The 17571-nt window shown below is 44.4% G+C and overlaps 1 protein-coding gene across 1 annotated transcript; it reads left to right on the forward strand.

Annotated features, from left to right (window-relative positions):
• Positions 1–2403: 2403 nt before the first annotated feature.
• On the forward strand, positions 2404–15971 carry fgfr4 (fibroblast growth factor receptor 4). Its single transcript, XM_070917195.1, has 20 exons — positions 2404–2553; positions 6425–6612; positions 6711–6861; positions 7055–7105; positions 7804–8073; positions 8186–8275; positions 8373–8539; positions 8689–8812; positions 9748–9938; positions 10207–10345; positions 10620–10813; positions 10964–11109; positions 11447–11568; positions 11676–11786; positions 12124–12314; positions 13846–13968; positions 14371–14441; positions 14675–14812; positions 15091–15196; positions 15795–15971. Exons 1-20 carry the CDS (start codon positions 2466–2468, stop codon positions 15969–15971), a joined length of 2838 nt encoding a protein of 945 aa, XP_070773296.1. The 5' UTR covers positions 2404–2465.
• Positions 15972–17571: the final 1600 nt, after the last annotated feature.

Consider the following 17571-nt stretch of genomic DNA (forward strand, 5'->3'; position numbering starts at 1 on the left):
GTTTTCAGCCGGATACACAGCAGCAGAGAGCCACTCACAGCAGACTGCTTTGGAAAGGATACAGCGGAGCTCCAAATGAGGATTTCAATATTCACTCGTGTCGACCGGGACAAGGAGTGATTCCCCCCCCCTCATCCGTGCGAGGACAGACCGGGAGGAAAGGTGGGTGAATACAGACTGAGACAGCTGCAGATTCTTGGATAGTTGTTGTTTCATTCATTTGCAAAAGCCTCATATTCAATTACTGAAAGCATCAAATCTCACCATTAGTGAGAGGTACTTCTTAGTTTTCATTTGTTTTCAGCGGTTTTCTTGATACATTTCTTGGGTCTATTTCTGTGCCTACCGGGATCACTCGTTTGCATTGTAAACTAGTGATTTAATCCACGTTTCGTAATTTTAAACAGGCTTTTCAGGAAAGAGACTGTGGCTTTAACAGAGCCAAACAAGTCACTTATTAGACATTGAACCTTCCGCATGGACTATTTGTCAGGAGAAAAGAGTGTTTGTGTCCCTCGGAGCGGAGTTTGAACTCTGTCAGAGTCACAGATCACAGGAATCCACACATAAATGATTTAAAATGACACGATGCGCACATGATTTGTGAACTGATGGACACTTTGCGGGATGACAGTTCTGATCAGACGCGTCTGCAGGAAAATCATCTAATTTTGGCGACACGTAGTATTTAGTACTCAGTCTGTATGTTATATTTCTAATTTATGTTCTGGATCTCGGGATGTGTCAGACACTCTGCTGTATTGATTGACTGACGGTGTAACCGCAACACACATTAAGACCCTACAAGTCAGTATAACTACAACATAAATAGTCTAACTCGTGTTCTGGCAGCTCTTAGGTTCATCGTTACCTTTAAGGGCTGTTTGAGACTAATAGTGCACATGACTGATTTATTAAGTGTGACTTATGTGACAGAAATATGAAGTGTGTTAATAATTAAAGCCAACACAGTGAAAAATAGAATACAGTAGAAGTCTTTTGGCTCCAGCTGAACGCAGCAGCGAGGCAGCGTGCCAGCGGAATTAGCAGCAGCAGGAGAAAAAAAGTTTTTTTTCCAGTCCTTAATTGAGAAAGAATACGTTTCATTCAGCAAGCTGGTTCTTTAAACGGTGTGTGTGTGCGTGTGTGTGTGTGTGTGTGTGTGTGGGCGCGGCCTGCAGGCATGGAGCGCACGCACGAGGGTCTGGCGCCTGTGCGCAGTTGGCTCGACTCGACTCGCAGCACAAAAATCACTGTATTATTCCTTTAGTGTCCTTGGACGCTGTCAGCGTTTATAGTTTGTCTGCAGTTTGAGTTTATGGCCACGTTGTTGTACTTGAATTTGATTTTCAAATATCTTTTTGATCATATTTTTGATAATAATGACAACAAGAGAGCAATATTTGTTCTTGATATTCAGGTGAATTTTTTTTATTTTTAACTTTGCTCTCTTTTCAATTTGGAAACATTTATTGAAGTTGAATAACTGGTGCATTGAGCAGTTAAGCATATGTTCTTTAGTTTAAAATATGCCGATGTTAGAGCATATGACACTTTATTGATTAATCAATAACTGATTGACAGAAAATGATCAACTCTTTTACACCATTTTTTAGGCTCAAATGTCAAACCTAGATCCTCCTGGTTCCAACTTAATAATTGTGAGGATTTGCTGTTTTTCTTCCTCCTCTGTAATAATCAAATAAATATCTTTTGGACTTTATTTTTCAGATAAAACTTTAAGACCCCATGTTGTTCTATTGGAAACTGTGATGGGCATGTTTGTACTTATTGACCAAACACTGTGATTTAAAACGATCACATTTAAGGCACCACATGAGTCAAGGTGAGGAGACGGAGTACATGAACAGTCACCTAGCTCACTCTTTAGCTGCCTGTTGTGTATCTCCACCTCCTGTCCTGAACCTGAAGCCTCATCAGCTGCCAGTCGAATCTCTGCTGCTGCTGCTCCTTCAGATTCTGCAGCTTCCTGGCAAGTTTCAAGTGTTTTTCTAGTAAGGGCCCATTATCCCGGGGCCGACTGAGCGCCATCCATTGACAAACAACAGGCGGTAACAGCCCTGCTCCTTATTCATGACGCAGGAGAGCCTGGACAATGTGAGGCCGACGAGCGGGACAGTTAGCAGGACATCTGGTTAAGAATACAGCTGCTCACAGTCAAAACAGGCTCTTTAACTATTTGTCTGAACAATTGTTTGTGTGTGTGTGTGTGTTTTTTTTTTAAAACTGGACTGAAAAGTGTCTTTAGCTGCCAGATCTCCTTCAGGAATCATGTTTCTGATCAACAGATAACCGTCTCCCATGTGTTTGTTTGCCTCTGCAGGATCCAGATTTAGAGACATTGTGGGTTTATGAAGTTTCCAATGCCAGGGACCGGAGTGTGAGGCCACGTCGGCGTGTATTTTTACCTTTTAACCACAAGACACACACGTCACGTCAAGAAGATGGCGAGGGTCTGCACGCTCTGCCTCCTCCTGCTCTGTTTGATGGACAGAGTCTCGGCCAGGGCCATCGACGAAGGAAGAACTAAAGGTGAGCAGATGAGGACACGGTGACACACGAGACTACACAACTTTGTCAAATCTGCTCTGAAATCACATCATTTCTGAGATGTTTCCTTCTTTAGCTTTGGTGGTTTGTGTAAAAGCTATATAAACGTGTTAGATAAGACGTGTGGCTCTGGGAGATTCGTGGAAAATCTGATTGTGTCTCTTCTTCCTTCGCTGCGTGAACGTAACTGAAGAGGTTTCGATCATCCTTTTCTTAGAAAGTGTCAGTTTCTTGGCAGCCGCAGAGGAAGTCAAGGTGACAGGAAAAATGACAGAGAGGCTGCAGTCAAGTCTTAAGACGGAGTGAGAGAAAAAAGCTCTCAGTGTTTTTGCTGCCGTAAACTGTGCTACCTGATCTGTCCGAGGCCCTGAGGCTCGGAAGTGTAAATCTGCCTGGCTGCGTGCCAGCTGTAGAGGATGAGGAGGAGGAGGAGGAGGAGGAGGGGGCTGCAGGGGCTTTCTCATTCATGCTTTACGAACAGAAGCTACTGCAATAAGTCAGCCATTGTCAGTTTTAAGTTCTATTAAAATGTTTCCATTAAGTTAAGATGCAATCAGTGTAATTGTTCAATACAATCACAAAATCACTTATTCCTCCTCAGCTGGAAGGTAAATCAGCCTTTCAGATTAAAGGACTTCACAGTGGCATTTTTGTAAGGATGTGTGCAGATTGATGAAAGACAAAGTGGATTGTTGCCCCGGAGGCATCGAGCACAGAAGCTGTCTCTTTCCCGTCTCTGTGGCCCCGACTTTGTACTGCGGGGGCCGAGCGAGGCCAGCCGGGGCTTGCTGTTCAGACGACAACATGCAGGAGGGGGCTCAAAAAAGAAAGATCTTTAGGTCGTAAAACAGGCAGGTTGTAACTGAGGAGCTTTGGAGTTTCAGTCCACAAGAATTAATTTTCTGCATGAAAAGAATCCAATTCAGAACCACTTTTATGAGCCAAAGTCAGATAAAAATCAAGCCTCAATCTCCACAAACAGGCTTCCTTGTAACTGCTCTGTTTGCAGTTTTCTACATGAAACGTTGGGATTAAAGCTGAGATTCAGCTTCAGTTAATTAATATAACTGTTGATGTAGCTTTGATTCCTAGTTAATAAGTGCAGTTTGATTATCAGGATTTGTCCCTCTTGGTTTGATCCTGTTAATTTATTTGTGGGACGTCGCTTTCTACAAGGCTTTAAGAGGAAAGCGTGAATATGACCCGAAGAAGGAAGATTATTGTGACTGAGAGACGAGAGGCGAGGCATCAAAAAGAAAAAGATAAACTCCCCCTTGATGTCATTTAAAAGAGTGAAAAGAGGCCGTAACCTCCCTGAAGATGAGTCCAGCTGAGCAGAGGTGGAGAGGGTCACAGGGACCCACAATGCACTGCTCAGTCTCCTCTCTGCAGGGATGTGATGCAGAGAGAGTTTCAGCTCAAGTTTAGGATGAAAGAGAAGATCACATTTTTTCAAAGGAATGTATTTCATCTGAAAAAGCTTTTATTAATCTATTTAAATGATTCCCAGTCCCTGGGCGTTGGCTGTCATGTTGCTAATGTGACTACAGCTCGGAGAGAAAATAAATCACAACGCTCTCCAAATATAATTATACATCTAATGTTACTAACCGCATGCTGCTAAATTCAGCCATCTGACTTGTCCAATGTTGTCCCCCCCGGGAAAAAAAATATTTTCAGTCGTGTTTTCTGCCACATCATTACAGATTATATAAAAGTCTGAGTATAGCTTTTGTCTGTCCGTCCACAGAGAGAATATAGAATCAGGACGTTTACACAGATGAAGTCAAAGTTTAAAGGAGGGCAACTTAAATCCTCTGGGATACTGATCAAAAACTTCTCCTCTAAAATGGACGTGAAGCTGTTTTGAATAGAATCACAAACATTGATTGTTAATTGTTTTATTTCACAAAGACAGTGAGCCATTTGCAGCGTTAAGGAGAACAAACTGTGCCAACGAACGCCATCTTTTGCTTTGATCTCTGCGCAGAATAAGTGGGTTGGCATGTTTTTGTTAGGAGTGCATCTGCTGGTCAGGCAGAGTCGGACCGCTGAGCCGCTAACTCCCTAACCGGTGTACGAACAGATAATCAGTGATTGATAACAAAGTTTAAAGATAAATGCAAGCCTATTTAAAGATATACGATTACACACATGAGCAAATCTTTTTATTAACTGTGGTTTAAAAGTGTAACGTTGACCTTAGAAATAGTCCACTTACTAGATTTCTCCCAGAGCTTTCAGTCACATCTCGTTTGCTCAGTTGTCATGAGAGTGGAAAAGAAGTATTTCTAAATTAATGAAATTTTAATGGGTAAATTAATATTAATATTATCACAACTGTGTTATATTGTCAATCATGCTATTTATAGACCAGCATCAACGCTTCACATGAGGAGTTATAGTACGTCCTACAACTACATTACTGTGTGTCATGAATCATTTATTAATTGTTATATATTTCCTTTAACTTCTAAATAGGGGGGTTAAAATAAAGAATTACCACAGCTACTGACCTGATTGGATGAAATGTCAGTAATTCTCCAGCATGGGCAGCCAGTCTCTGGTAATAAAACTAACAGGAAGTACATATCAGAGGACTCTGCCGCTTTGCTCCCGGGTCAGGGCATGAAACTGTCCAAGGCCTCCTCATTGTCCCCCCTCAACCGGTCTCCACAGAGGGCTCTGCTGCCAGCCCAGCCGGCCGGCTGACTGGCTGGCCGGCTCGCAGCAGCCGAGCGGTTTGTTTGTGTTGTGTTGTGTTTTGTTTGCCCCCTCGCCTCTGGGTGACAATTCACACTCTGCCGCGAGTTCAACTCCGGGGCAGCACCGTCCCTGTCTCTGCAAGTTCATTAGCGTGGCTGTAAGTGTGTGTGTGTGTGTGTGTGTGTGTGTGTTCATCTCTGTGATTTACTGCTGCTTGTTTTACTGTGTTCAAGTGTTCCTCCATCAGATGAGAATGTGTGGCTTGTTGGGATCTAATATTCTTTATATTATATATATATATATATATATATAATATTTTGAACAGTTAGTATCTCTTAGTAGTATAGAGTGATGAGTGAGTTTGCATTCAAACTAGCCATCAAGATGTTTCTTCTAATTTGTTTTCCTTTTCCTGGTTTTCCACTTTAAGGTTGTAACTGTGTATTAGTTGCTGACAGCGCTACCTCTACGTGTACTCTGGGCGATTAGAGAAAAAAAAAAGGCAGCACTTCACTCCGACAAGGGAACAGATTGCCTTTTCACTAAGCGCTCGCAGGAAGCAATCAGACAGAAAATTGCCCTGGAAAATTGCTCGTTCTGAGTGACTGAGCAGTAAAGTGAGGTCCCCGGCTAGGGCCCACATATGCTCCAACGAGTGAGTGGGCGAGCACATAAATGGGCGAGTGACCCGCTGAATGGATGCCACTGTGGCTGATGGTGACACGATAGTTGCCGTGTTATCAGGGCACTCTATCACCAGTCCCTGGGAGCATTAAATGACAGCGGTTGTTTAGGAACATGGTGTGCTTCTGTTGCCGGACCTTTCAGGGGTAAACCGAAACCTCCAGGGTGTGTTTTGACAAATTTTGCCTCGTTCAGACCAAAGAGGCTTGTAGCAGTTTATTAAGACTCCAGACTCCTCTAGACTGTTTAGTTACCATAACACGACACCTTGAATCTGGTTCTCTTATTCACAGTGTTGTTATTTTAGGAGTTAATAAGAATCATTTAGAGGAAAAGGTCCCAAAATAAGTTTAAGGGTGCAAGGAGTCAGTTAGCAGGCAGTTCCTCATGCTTTCAAAGTAAACCATGAAAATTCATATCAAACATCTAAAATTCTGACTGGCATTGATTCTGATTTTTCCAGATCTTCGGCACTCGCGGCCTCTGATCGTGCCAGGTTACCCAGAAAACACCACGGGTGTGGTGGGCGGTCAGGCGAAGCTGATGTGTAAAGTCCACCGGCCGGCGTCCACCAAGGTGCAGTGGCTGAAGACGGAGGCCAGCGCACCGGGACGAGGCCAGGGAGGACCGCCTCGCCTCAGGGCTCTGACGGTGAGCAAAGATCCGCTGACAGAAACTATCAAACAATTTTTCATGTCTGTGTTTTGATTCCGTCCTCATCATATTAAAATGATCTCTCCTCCGTAAAGGTCCTGCAGAGCAACGCGTCCAAGGTGAACACTTTGCATCTGTCCAACATCACTCTGGAGGACGCAGGAGAGTACATCTGCATGGCCGAGAGCACCCACGCAGGGCAGACACTACAGGCCATGCAGTCGGCGTGGTTTGAGGTCCTCCCCGGTGAGACACACTCATCATTTGAACATATGAACAAATCTCACTAGTTTTGGTGCCATGCAGATGTAATAAGCTTCATCCAAAGAGCCCTGTGAGCCCAATAACTAGTACAATTTAGCATCTATCGGACCATGTGACCATTCATTGATAATACAGTGTCACACTATTATCTAACCTCAACCTTTCCCTTCCTCAGGTACCATCATTTCCCAAACTGTGGACCTGACTGCTGCTGAAATCCCACAAGGTAACTTCATCCTCATGCTGGAAAATTAAAAAAGAATCACTGTAGAATCACAAAATGTTTTAGTTGCAATCCCTTTCATTGATTGAAATTGCTATTAATATATATAAATACATATATATTTAAGCTTATACTGCTGTAATGATTAGTTTGTGAAACCCAGAATAGACAGACTGAAGATGGTATGGCAGCCATCTGTGTCGGCGTCCTCCTCCCGAGGCTGGAATGAACTTCTCTCCTCCCTCGCTCACTTAGATCTCCACTGAACCTTCACCGCCCCTCAGATTTACTCTCCGTCCACTGTCACGCTGCAACATGTTCATTAGCTTCACTCCTCCACGTTTTCTTTTCTTCTTCTTCTTCTTTTTTTGGAGTGAGCAAGGAAGGGAGGGAGTTTTCAGTGTTTGGAGGAGGAGGGGGTGTGTGGAGGAGGGCTGGGTTGCTTAGGCCTCCTGGTCTCCATGGTAATTTCATTGTGCTTGTGTGTGTGTGGGGAGGGGGGTCGGAGATAATGGGGTTGAAGAGCTGAAGGTCATAGTTGAGGGGACGGCTACTTGCTTTAGAGGGCAGATGAAGAAATGACCTGCTGACTGGCCTGTGAGGGGAAAAGCAAAAGAAATACAAAATGAAGGAAAGAAGAGCATAAAAAGAAGAAACGAGGTACATCCTCCATGTGTGCTGATGTTCTGTGGTTTCAACAGATGTTCTTGAAGACCTGAGTGAGGACACCACAGAACATCTTCTGTTAGAGCCGGGCAACGTCCTGAAACTGCGCTGTGACATGAGCACCCGACCCGGCATGGCGGTGATCTGGTACAAGGAGGGAGGCCGGGTTCTGCCAACGCCCCGCATCCAGATCCGCGGCGCCATCATGGAGATCACAGACGTAACGTACGAGGACTCGGGCATTTATGTTTGTGTTCTCCGGGGAACCAAAGAGCCTGTGAGGAACTTCACCATCACCGTGGCAGGTAAGGACACTAACTGTTGTTTTATTGCTTCAAGCACTTTTCAGTTGTTAGTTTTGGCTATCATGATAGCTTTCGTCTCTCTTCATATTGCCCTTATTTGTCATGTTTCCAGACTCGTTGGGCTCGGGGGACGACGATGAGGACAACGGCTTGGAGGACTCGTCAGCTGAGATCGAAAATGACCAGGTTTACTTCTCCAGAGGTGCGTTGTTGTTTGCTTCTTTGAAGAATTAGTACGACTCAACCTCCAGGCTTCATCAGAGCGCTCTGACTAACAGCTCATTGGCTGGTCCATACAGGTCCCTACTGGACCCACACCCAGCGTATGGAGAAGAAGCTGTATGCTGTTCCTGCAGGCAACACGGTGAAGTTTCGTTGCCCGGCCATGGGCAGCCCCATGCCAAGCATCCGCTGGCTCAAAAATGGACGTGAATTTAGGGGAGAGCACCGCATCGGGGGCATCAAGGTGAGGATGGCAGTTGTCATGTTCGTTATCTCCTAAATGCCAAATAAAGCTGAATGATAACTGGGTTTATTTAGATGATCTGGCAGAACTCGGAGTGATGTTTGAGTTTGTAAAGAGACGCTGATGATGTTTTGTGTTTCTTTGGCTAGCTGAGACACCAGCACTGGAGCCTGGTAATGGAAAGCGTCGTGCCTTCAGACAGAGGAAACTACACCTGCGTGGTTGAGAACAAGTACGGCTCCATCGCTCACAGCTACGTCCTCGATGTCCTGGGTAAGAATCTGTTGCATTTTTTGCAGCAAATTAAAAAGTAACGTCGTGGATATGGGTTGAATTATTTAATTGAATATCAGAAAAACAGACTAAAAAAAGATTATTCTTTAAACTGGACTTTCAATGCCTTGTGATCCGGCTGACAGTATTCACGGCAGCAATAGCAGTTATTAGTCTGCACTTGTGGAAAAAGCATCATGCCTTCAAATAAAAGCCGCCAGTGTGAGGGAGGGGATAACTGGGGGGTGAGCAGAAGGTGACAGGGGCGCCTGGCGTCGGCCATTGTGGGCAGGATGTGGACGGTCAGGCGTCCACACCAGTTTTCTACCTGACCTGTGACAGGAGATCGACGAGGGTTGCGGTATGTTTGTTCATTTGTTCGCTGCCCGTCCACCGCGGGGTCAGTTTCCGTCCCCATCGACGGGGGGAGAAGACTAACGAGACAACTAACGAGATCAGAGAGCGAGAGTAACCACAGATCAAAGAGACCCCGGCGACCAGCTGACAAAGAGCCACGCTAATGGAACCGATTTTCATCCCAAAATGACATTTCCTGCTCTTTTGCCAGCATACAAACACATTGTAGGTGACAGTGACAACTGCTGGGCATTTTTAGACGTCTGTTTACAAAGCAGTTATGTTCGCCGGCTGTTAAACTGCCAAATATCTGGATGTTGTTAGCCACAGCTCCCTATGATTCCTGTTTCCCCCACGTTTGTCCTGGTGAGAGGAGTACTTCTGAGAATCAGACTGAAACCACGCTTGGCAGATCAGTTAAATCTCTGTCTCCATGTCCCCGAATCACCTTTGAACTTTTGCCCTGAGAAGAGGAAAATCCTTTAAGCTCTGACTGGTTTCTCTGGAGCTTAATGCTACCTTTCATCTTTGCCCATGTAGCTCATCTCTCTCTCTCCTCTGATTTCTTCCCGATACAGAGCGTTCCCCACACAGGCCCATCCTGCAGGCCGGTCTACCAGCCAACACCACAGCAGTGGTGGGCAGCGATGTCCAGTTCCACTGTAAGGTCTACAGCGACGCCCAGCCTCACATTCAGTGGCTCAAACACATAGAAAGAAACGGCAGCCGCTACGGTCCTGATGGGACGCCCTACGTTCAGGTCCTCAAGGTTGGTGACATTTAACAGGTGTTGCTGTCAGTCAAATTTTAGCTAAACTATGTTCTGATCTCTATCAAACTTTTTTATCTGCTCCCATTTGCCACTTTATGTCAGAGCTGTAACACAGTTACAAACTGATTCATCAACAAAAAATGTGCAGAAAAATAGAATTAGTTTGCTGACCAGAGTCAACAAGTGTAAAAGCCTCTAGTGGACGTTTTGATCATTCTTGTAGACTGACTGTTTGTGTCATCTTCTCTGCGTCCGTGTTGTGCAGACCGGCAGTCTGAACATGTCAGAGGTGGAGGTGCTCTACCTGTCCAAAGTTGCCATGGAGGATGCTGGAGAGTACACCTGTCTGGCTGGAAATTCAATCGGATTCGCTCACCAGTCCGCCTGGCTCACCGTCATCTCAGGTAAAGAATGAAGGCTACATGAGTTGCTTGCACTGTCTGTGTCCTCTTATCGTTGAGATATAACAACAAATACTGCTCCTAGCTGACAAACCTGAACATAAAGCTACACCACGCAAAGAAAACTTGATATTTGTGGCTGTAAATTGGCAGCAAGAGATTCAACGAGTGACATCTCACTACTGACAATCTTTGAACGACAGTGTATTTCATTTTGATTTGTCACTTCCTGAAGGTAGAAGTATTTTTTCTAATAATTGCACCCCTCTTCCTATAGAAGAGGAAGCAGCAGACGCTATGGACACCATGGAGACCAAGTACACCGACATCATCATCTACGCCTGTGGTTTCCTGGCTCTGATCATGGCCATCGTCATCGTGGTGTTGTGTCGAATGCAGGTCCACCCCAGAAGGGAGCCGTTTGACGCCCTCCCTGTCCAGAAGCTCTCCAAGTTTCCTCTTCGCAGACAGGTACAGGGCACTATGCATCATGGGAACTTAAGTCTGTCTTCTCTAACAGCTGCTTGGCAAGACTATGACTTGAAAGCTTGTACGAAGTGTCGTACAACCACGTCTGAAGGCTGATAGCTAAATTCCCCCTTTCTGTATCTCTTCCTTCAGTACTCAGTGGAGTCCAACTCGTCAGGGAAGTCCAGTGCGTCGCTGATGAGGGTGGCTCGCCTCTCGTCCAGCTGCTCCCCCATGCTGGCTGGAGTCATGGAGTTTGAATTGCCTTACGACCCGGACTGGGAGTTCCCCAGGGAGAAGTAAGGGAGAAATTACACCTACTCTTACATTTTAAATCATTATGAAAGAGATGTGTTTTGAAATGTTGAGCCTCAGAAACACAAGAGTTTACTTAAAAGTTATGCCCCTTGCAAAGCAAGTATTTCTTCACTAAGTTTAGTTTGGCATCTGGGATCCAGACTCATTTAGACATTGTAGCCTTCGTCATGTGGGGACCTAAAAAGAAACAAGCCTGCAGCCCATTTTTTGGCTCTACCCAACCTATGTTTTAAGAAACCAGAGCCCCAAATTATGGATTTGTACAGTTTTCATTTGGACATACTTATTTCGACTAACGTTCGCTCTTCCTCTCTCTAGTTTAACGTTGGGCAAACCTCTAGGAGAAGGCTGCTTCGGTCAGGTGGTCAGAGCCGAGGCCTACGGCATCAACAAGGACTGTCCGGATCCGGCCTCCATCGTGGCAGTTAAGATGCTCAAAGGTAGGAAAGACATGATACAGACACAAGAGTACCTCTAGAGATTAGCTTAAGTCTGCTGTCTCTGGGAAAGCAATGCTTTTCTAAATAAAATATACTTTTTCCCTCAGATGACGCCACAGACAAAGACCTGGCAGACCTCATCTCGGAGATGGAGCTGATGAAGGTGATGGACAAACACAAGAACATCATCAACCTGCTTGGAGTCTGCACACAGGATGGTGAGTTTTTGACTTACGACTAATCACGACTGTCCAGCAGCAGGTCTGTCAGCTCATAGTCAGTCAAGCTAAACTGATGGTCTTGGTGATGAAGATGATAATGATAGGTCAGCTCCCTCTTTGTTAATGCTAATTATGACACACACACCCTTATTTGGGAGAGAAAACAATACCTTTCATTTACCTTCCTCCCAAACCCTCAAACCCTCTTGTTATTGTAAATGTCAACAAACAATCCTAATTTAGTGAGTGTTTCAACTATGGTGGTCCCAAGCCTCCAGGCTAAAACAACAATAGAAACAACCCAGTCCTTCATCCTGTTTGTGCCCCCCCCCAGGCCCTCTGTATGTTCTGGTGGAGTACGCCTCCAAAGGCAGTCTGAGGGAGTACCTGCGGGCCCGGCGACCCCCAGGCATGGACTACACCTTTGATGTGACCAAGGTCCCCGAAGAGCAGCTCACCTTCAAAGACCTGCTGTCCTGCGCCTACCAGGTGGCCAGAGGAATGGAGTACCTGGCTTCTAAAAGGGTATGTTCACTTTAAAGAGAGGACACAACTTGTAGTAGAAGAAGAAGCATCCGAAAGCTTGAATCTTTTCTTTTGAGGATTTGCTGCTTTTCTCTGTTTTGTATAATTGTAAACGTAATATTTGCATTTTATACTGACAAAGGTGTTGACAAAACACAATATTTGAAGACGCCACCTCGGGTTCTGGAAACTTTTCATCGAATAATTGAAAAAATAGTTGACTGGGTGGAACATTTACAGTGTCAGCCTCAGCTTCATGGTGATGTTTCCGTATAAGGCCTCATTACAGTAAAATCCATCCATGTTCCCCGGGCTGGAAATACAGCCACAAAATCAAAGCAGAGAGATTAAAATGCTGAACATTTGTAGACTTCATGAGCTGTATAAACCCTGAAGGGGCTGTAATATCAGAAGATTGGTGTTGACTCAAAGGGAATTGTGATTAGGATTTGTGTAATTCAGTGTTTTTGGGCACTTGGCCTTCAGATGGATCAGTTTGGTCCTGTCTCTCTGTGCTTGTCTGTCCCTTTCTTTCTTTTCTTCCCACCCCCCACCCCCTATGTTTCTATTCCTTTCATTTTCCCAGCATGCACTCTGTCTGTGTGCTTCTTATCAACACGTCTCTTTGTCTGCCAGCCGGTGTCTCAGACAGGCATTCCTGAGCAGAAAGCTGCTGCAGCTTCAGTCCTGTTTACTCTTCTCCATCCATCTGTCCGTCCCTCCGTCGCAGGGCTTTGTCCCTTTTAGCGCTGCCATAAATCTGTTAGCAAACAGGCAGCAGAGCCGTCGTCTGGGTGTAGGCATCAGGTTTCTGGCTCTACGGCCTCCTAAGAATGCAGGAGCCTGAAACTAACCCTCCATTATGGGGAGACCCACAAACCAAGACTGGTTCATTTCGCACGTCCCCACAAATCCCACGTCTATTTCGAATGAAAACCAAAATAAACTTAATGACATCCATTCAATGTGGGCAAACAGTGCCTTTCTTTTTTACCTCCCAAAGGGTTGTTTTTTCTTCAACCTCCCGGGTTTCTATATAAAGACATTTTAATTTTGTTGCGTTCACTAAAATGAGGCACTGTGTGTTGACTTTAGACTCCTGAGTCTTTTCATTTTTGGAGAAAATCTGCAGTGAATCATTTCTACCTCCCCTACCTCCGTGTTTTTACGTGATCTCTCCAAACCACGACCTGGAACAGACAAGAACGTGTCGTGTCACAAGTCTAAATTCAAAATAATGTAAAACCCTCTCTAATAAAGTTTAGTTCAACCTTCTTGTTCGGCCAGGACTGTAAATTTATACTGAAAGGGTGAGCTGTGTTAAATAAAAAATGAAAAAGAGGCAACATACTGAATAAAAAATGATGCATTCAGCCCATTTTCCAAATTAGACATTAAATCTCTGTGCACATTAACCAGAACCATTTAAACTTTATGCTAATCTTTTAATCTGGAGACCCAGCAGTTGGCCTTAAGCTCACTTTAGGGTTTTGTGTCAGTCTTTAATTCTCTCTCTCTTCTCTCTCTGCAGTGCATCCACAGAGATTTGGCAGCCAGAAATGTTCTGGTGACGGAGGACAACGTGATGAAGATTGCAGACTTTGGCCTGGCCAGAGGAGTCCACCAGATCGACTACTACAAGAAAACCACCAACGTGAGTGACAGTTCTTAGCAGAGTGTTTTCAGGAATCACTTTTCGACGCTCCTGTAACTTTCCAGTGGAGAACTCTGTTTTCCAGTAGTTAACAAGTGGAGAGTGGTTGTTTGTAAAAACCACCCCACCAGCCCTGCTTGTGAGCATGTCTACTCTTTTCACAGCTTTAATACTCCTCAAGACAGATGTCTGATATTTTCCTCTGATTGGCAGCAGGCTTAATGGGACTTAATTAGAAAAGAGGGGAGACAAGGAGGGAGGAGGATGAGGATTGTGAGGGAGTAATGGTTTGGTAGAAAAAAAGGTTTACAGTGAGACAGAAAGAAAAATGTGTTCAGATGAAAAGTGAGTTGCTGTGGTAAATGGAGGTGGGGCTCTAATGTGTCCATGTCTGCTCTGCAGGGACGGCTGCCGGTGAAGTGGATGGCACCAGAGGCCTTGTTTGACAGAGTCTACACTCACCAGAGCGACGTGTAAGTCCAACTTCTCATATATAAAACATGAAGTCCTTTACAGCAAAGACCAACGCAACTGACAAAAAAACGGCACAAAATTCAAACATCTTTGTATGTATTCTGTGTCAAAATGTTTTATGTCAATTATTTTATCCTTTTCTATCTTGTCAAATCCTTTAAAACCTCATGTAACTAAATACGTGAGCTGATCATAAATACTCTGTCTTTCCTCTCCTTTCATCTGTGCTCAGGTGGTCGTTTGGTGTACTGATGTGGGAGATCTTCACGCTGGGCGGCTCACCGTACCCTGGTATCCCCGTCGAGGAGCTCTTCAAGCTGCTGAAGGAGGGACATCGCATGGACAAACCCTCCAACTGCACACATGAACTGTAAGCAGGAACTCCGCTTCTTTAAGTGTCCTTTATTTTCAACTGTTACACAACATATACATATATATAACAGTTCTTGAGCTCCATCTCCACCCCAGATTTCACCTGAAGGCTCTCAGTCTATGTTCCCATAGGGGGGGTCGTTATTATTGTCAGTAGTTTCTTTGTCTCAAAAATGGTGTTTTTGGACGTGAAGTGTGGTGTTTCATGGCAAACCATCAACGATTTTCTAGATTGTAGGAATCATTTTTGTGCGTGCTGTGCTTTTGTCCACGTAGCTACATGATGATGCGTGAGTGCTGGCATGCAGTTCCCACCCAGAGACCAACCTTCAAACAGCTGGTGGAGGAGCTGGACAGAGTGCTGCTGTCCATCTCTGACGAGGTGGGTTTCAAACACACGCATTCATGCGCACAGGCTAACGTATGCACTCTTGAAGATGCACACACACATTTTCTTCCTCTCCTTCACAATCTGCCGTCCAGATGTCTTCAGTACACCAGAGTGAATGTGTAGAGAGCAGAATCCAGGGCTTATAAACTCCAAACAACAAAAACAACACTTTTGAACAGTGTCCAAATTGCTGAAATTTCAGAGCAGTCCTTTTTCACCAAATACATACCAACGCACCATCGGGCCAGCAGTTCATGTGATCGATTTCTTGGTTCCTACTTGCACTAAAACACAGACATTTCTAGGCTTTAAATTGAATCAAGCCAATTCAAAACTGTCGGTCTCCATAACTGATGCGGTGGTCTAAAACTGAGATGGCAGCAATTCTCCATCTGCATCTGTTTTGCTGTGGACACCATTAAATGAACAGCATGTTCAATAGCAGCCTGACAGCCTCGGAGAACACGCCAAATTCAATTTCTGTTTACTGTCAATTTTACAAGCTTTTGACTGTGGGTTAGTTTCTTTTTCCTGTTTCCTCAGAGACACCAACATCTCTCTAATCTCTGAATTCCCTGTCTCCCCTCAGTACTTGGACCTGTCGACACCATTCGAACAATACTCCCCGTCATGTGAGGACACCTCCAGCTCCTGCTCGTCCGACAACGACTCTGTTTTCACCCACGATGCCTTGTCCACCGACCCCTGCCTCCTGGGCTACCAGGACGTGCGCTCCCGGATAGACATAAAGACGGCGCTCCGATAGACACACAACTAAAGGCACCCACGCAGATACAGACATGAACACTACTTGAGGCTTTTAAGTCTTGTAACACATCCTCTGGCGGCCATATTGGAGGTCCACAGCTGCATTTCTAAAGTTAAATTAAAGTTTTTATTCTCATGAAGTTTTCCATTGGACCTCCATTATGGCTCTTAGATGTAGGTGGGCATTTACACACACACACACACACACACACACACACACACACACACAAAAATACATACACAGACACACATGTATGCACGTGGAGCACTGAAGCCGATGGGCTTCATTACACGGTGAGGGTTTGAAGGAAAACATTTCATCGTGGGCAGAAGAACGAGTAGAAGAAAAGAGGACAAACAAAACATGGTACTTTGGACTATCAGCTCTGGCACTGTGCCCAAAGAACAGTTGTAACGTTGGAAAACTGCGGCACTAAACACATCAGAAGAGACCCTGGTACTCAAAACGCCTCGAAATGCTTTCTTTGATCAACTCTCCTTCAGAGAGGCGACGGACAATGATCTCCTCACACAAACTCAACCCAAAACCAGGGCTTTGAAACCTGGGTGACAAAGACATTTTAACAAACAAAAAAAAAAGATTTATTTTGCTATGATAAAAAAAAAGAAGAAACTGATTGTTAAATATAAATCTCTTTATATAAGATTATTTTACTTTTGTGTTGCTTATTTAAAAAGAAAACGGTCTTAAATCTCAGGATCTCTTGTGCTAAGAAGTTGCTGTAGCGGCAGCAAAGTGCCTGAATTTATGATTTCCTGTGAATATATTAGAATATTAAAATATTGTATGTACATATCAACAACAGAAAGACGATTGCCTTTTATAAATTATTCTGAATGACACAAAAATGAAGGTTATTGGAGGCGAAAGGAGAGAGGAATTTAATCAAGTGTTTCAAGTGCCAAACCTGTCACAGCTGTCACACTGTCTTTATGTTCAAGTTTCATTCCAAAATACCCCCATGTTCAATTTAAACCTAATGATCTCCAGTGATTTACTAAATTTACAACATTAGAGTCTCCCAAATCACAAACTAACAGTAGACGCTGTTAAAAACTGGTTTACATCAGCAGCTTTTGTAAATACTTTTGAAGAAAAACAGCACGTATTTTGAGTTATGACCAACGGAGAAAGACAAAAATTCTCATTTCCCATCGACAACTCAAACCTCAAATGTATATGGTCAAAAAAAAAGTATGGATTGGGCCTTTAAAGATGGTTTAAACTTGGGACATTTTGGAATGAAACCCTCCATTTGTCATTTTGTAGTAAACTGCTTCAACAATTTGTGGTTAAATACCAGAAGGAGCCCAGTTCTTGTTGCTGTTGTTGGATGAAAACCACTCACTCTAATGCATCTCTTAAGTTATGAAACCAGTTTTGAACAGGTCTCAGAGGTTATGAGACGGACTCATTTACTACGTGGTCTTCCTCTAACAACAGCTTCACTCTTTCAGTCTTTGCCTACATGACCGCTTTGTCAGAGACAGTGTGTCCAGGGTGGGACTCGTCCTGAAAGGAGGAGGACGATTCAGCATGGGGACTCTGTTGGGGAGCTGGCCCAAGCCCACTGTCA

This window comes from Enoplosus armatus, chromosome 13, assembly GCF_043641665.1.
Source record: "Enoplosus armatus isolate fEnoArm2 chromosome 13, fEnoArm2.hap1, whole genome shotgun sequence".
Taxonomy (NCBI): Eukaryota; Metazoa; Chordata; class Actinopteri; order Centrarchiformes; family Enoplosidae; genus Enoplosus; species Enoplosus armatus.

Coding starts and splice junctions, on each gene's coding strand:
- fgfr4 (XM_070917195.1), top strand. CDS start 2,466: ATGGCGAGGGTCTGCACGCTCTGCCTCCTCCTGCTCTGTTTGATGGAC. Junction 6,613..6,710: donor CTCGCCTCAGGGCTCTGACG/GTGAGCAAAGAT, acceptor TCCTCCGTAAAG/GTCCTGCAGAGCAACGCGTC. Junction 11,569..11,675: donor GGCAGTTAAGATGCTCAAAG/GTAGGAAAGACA, acceptor TTTTTCCCTCAG/ATGACGCCACAGACAAAGAC.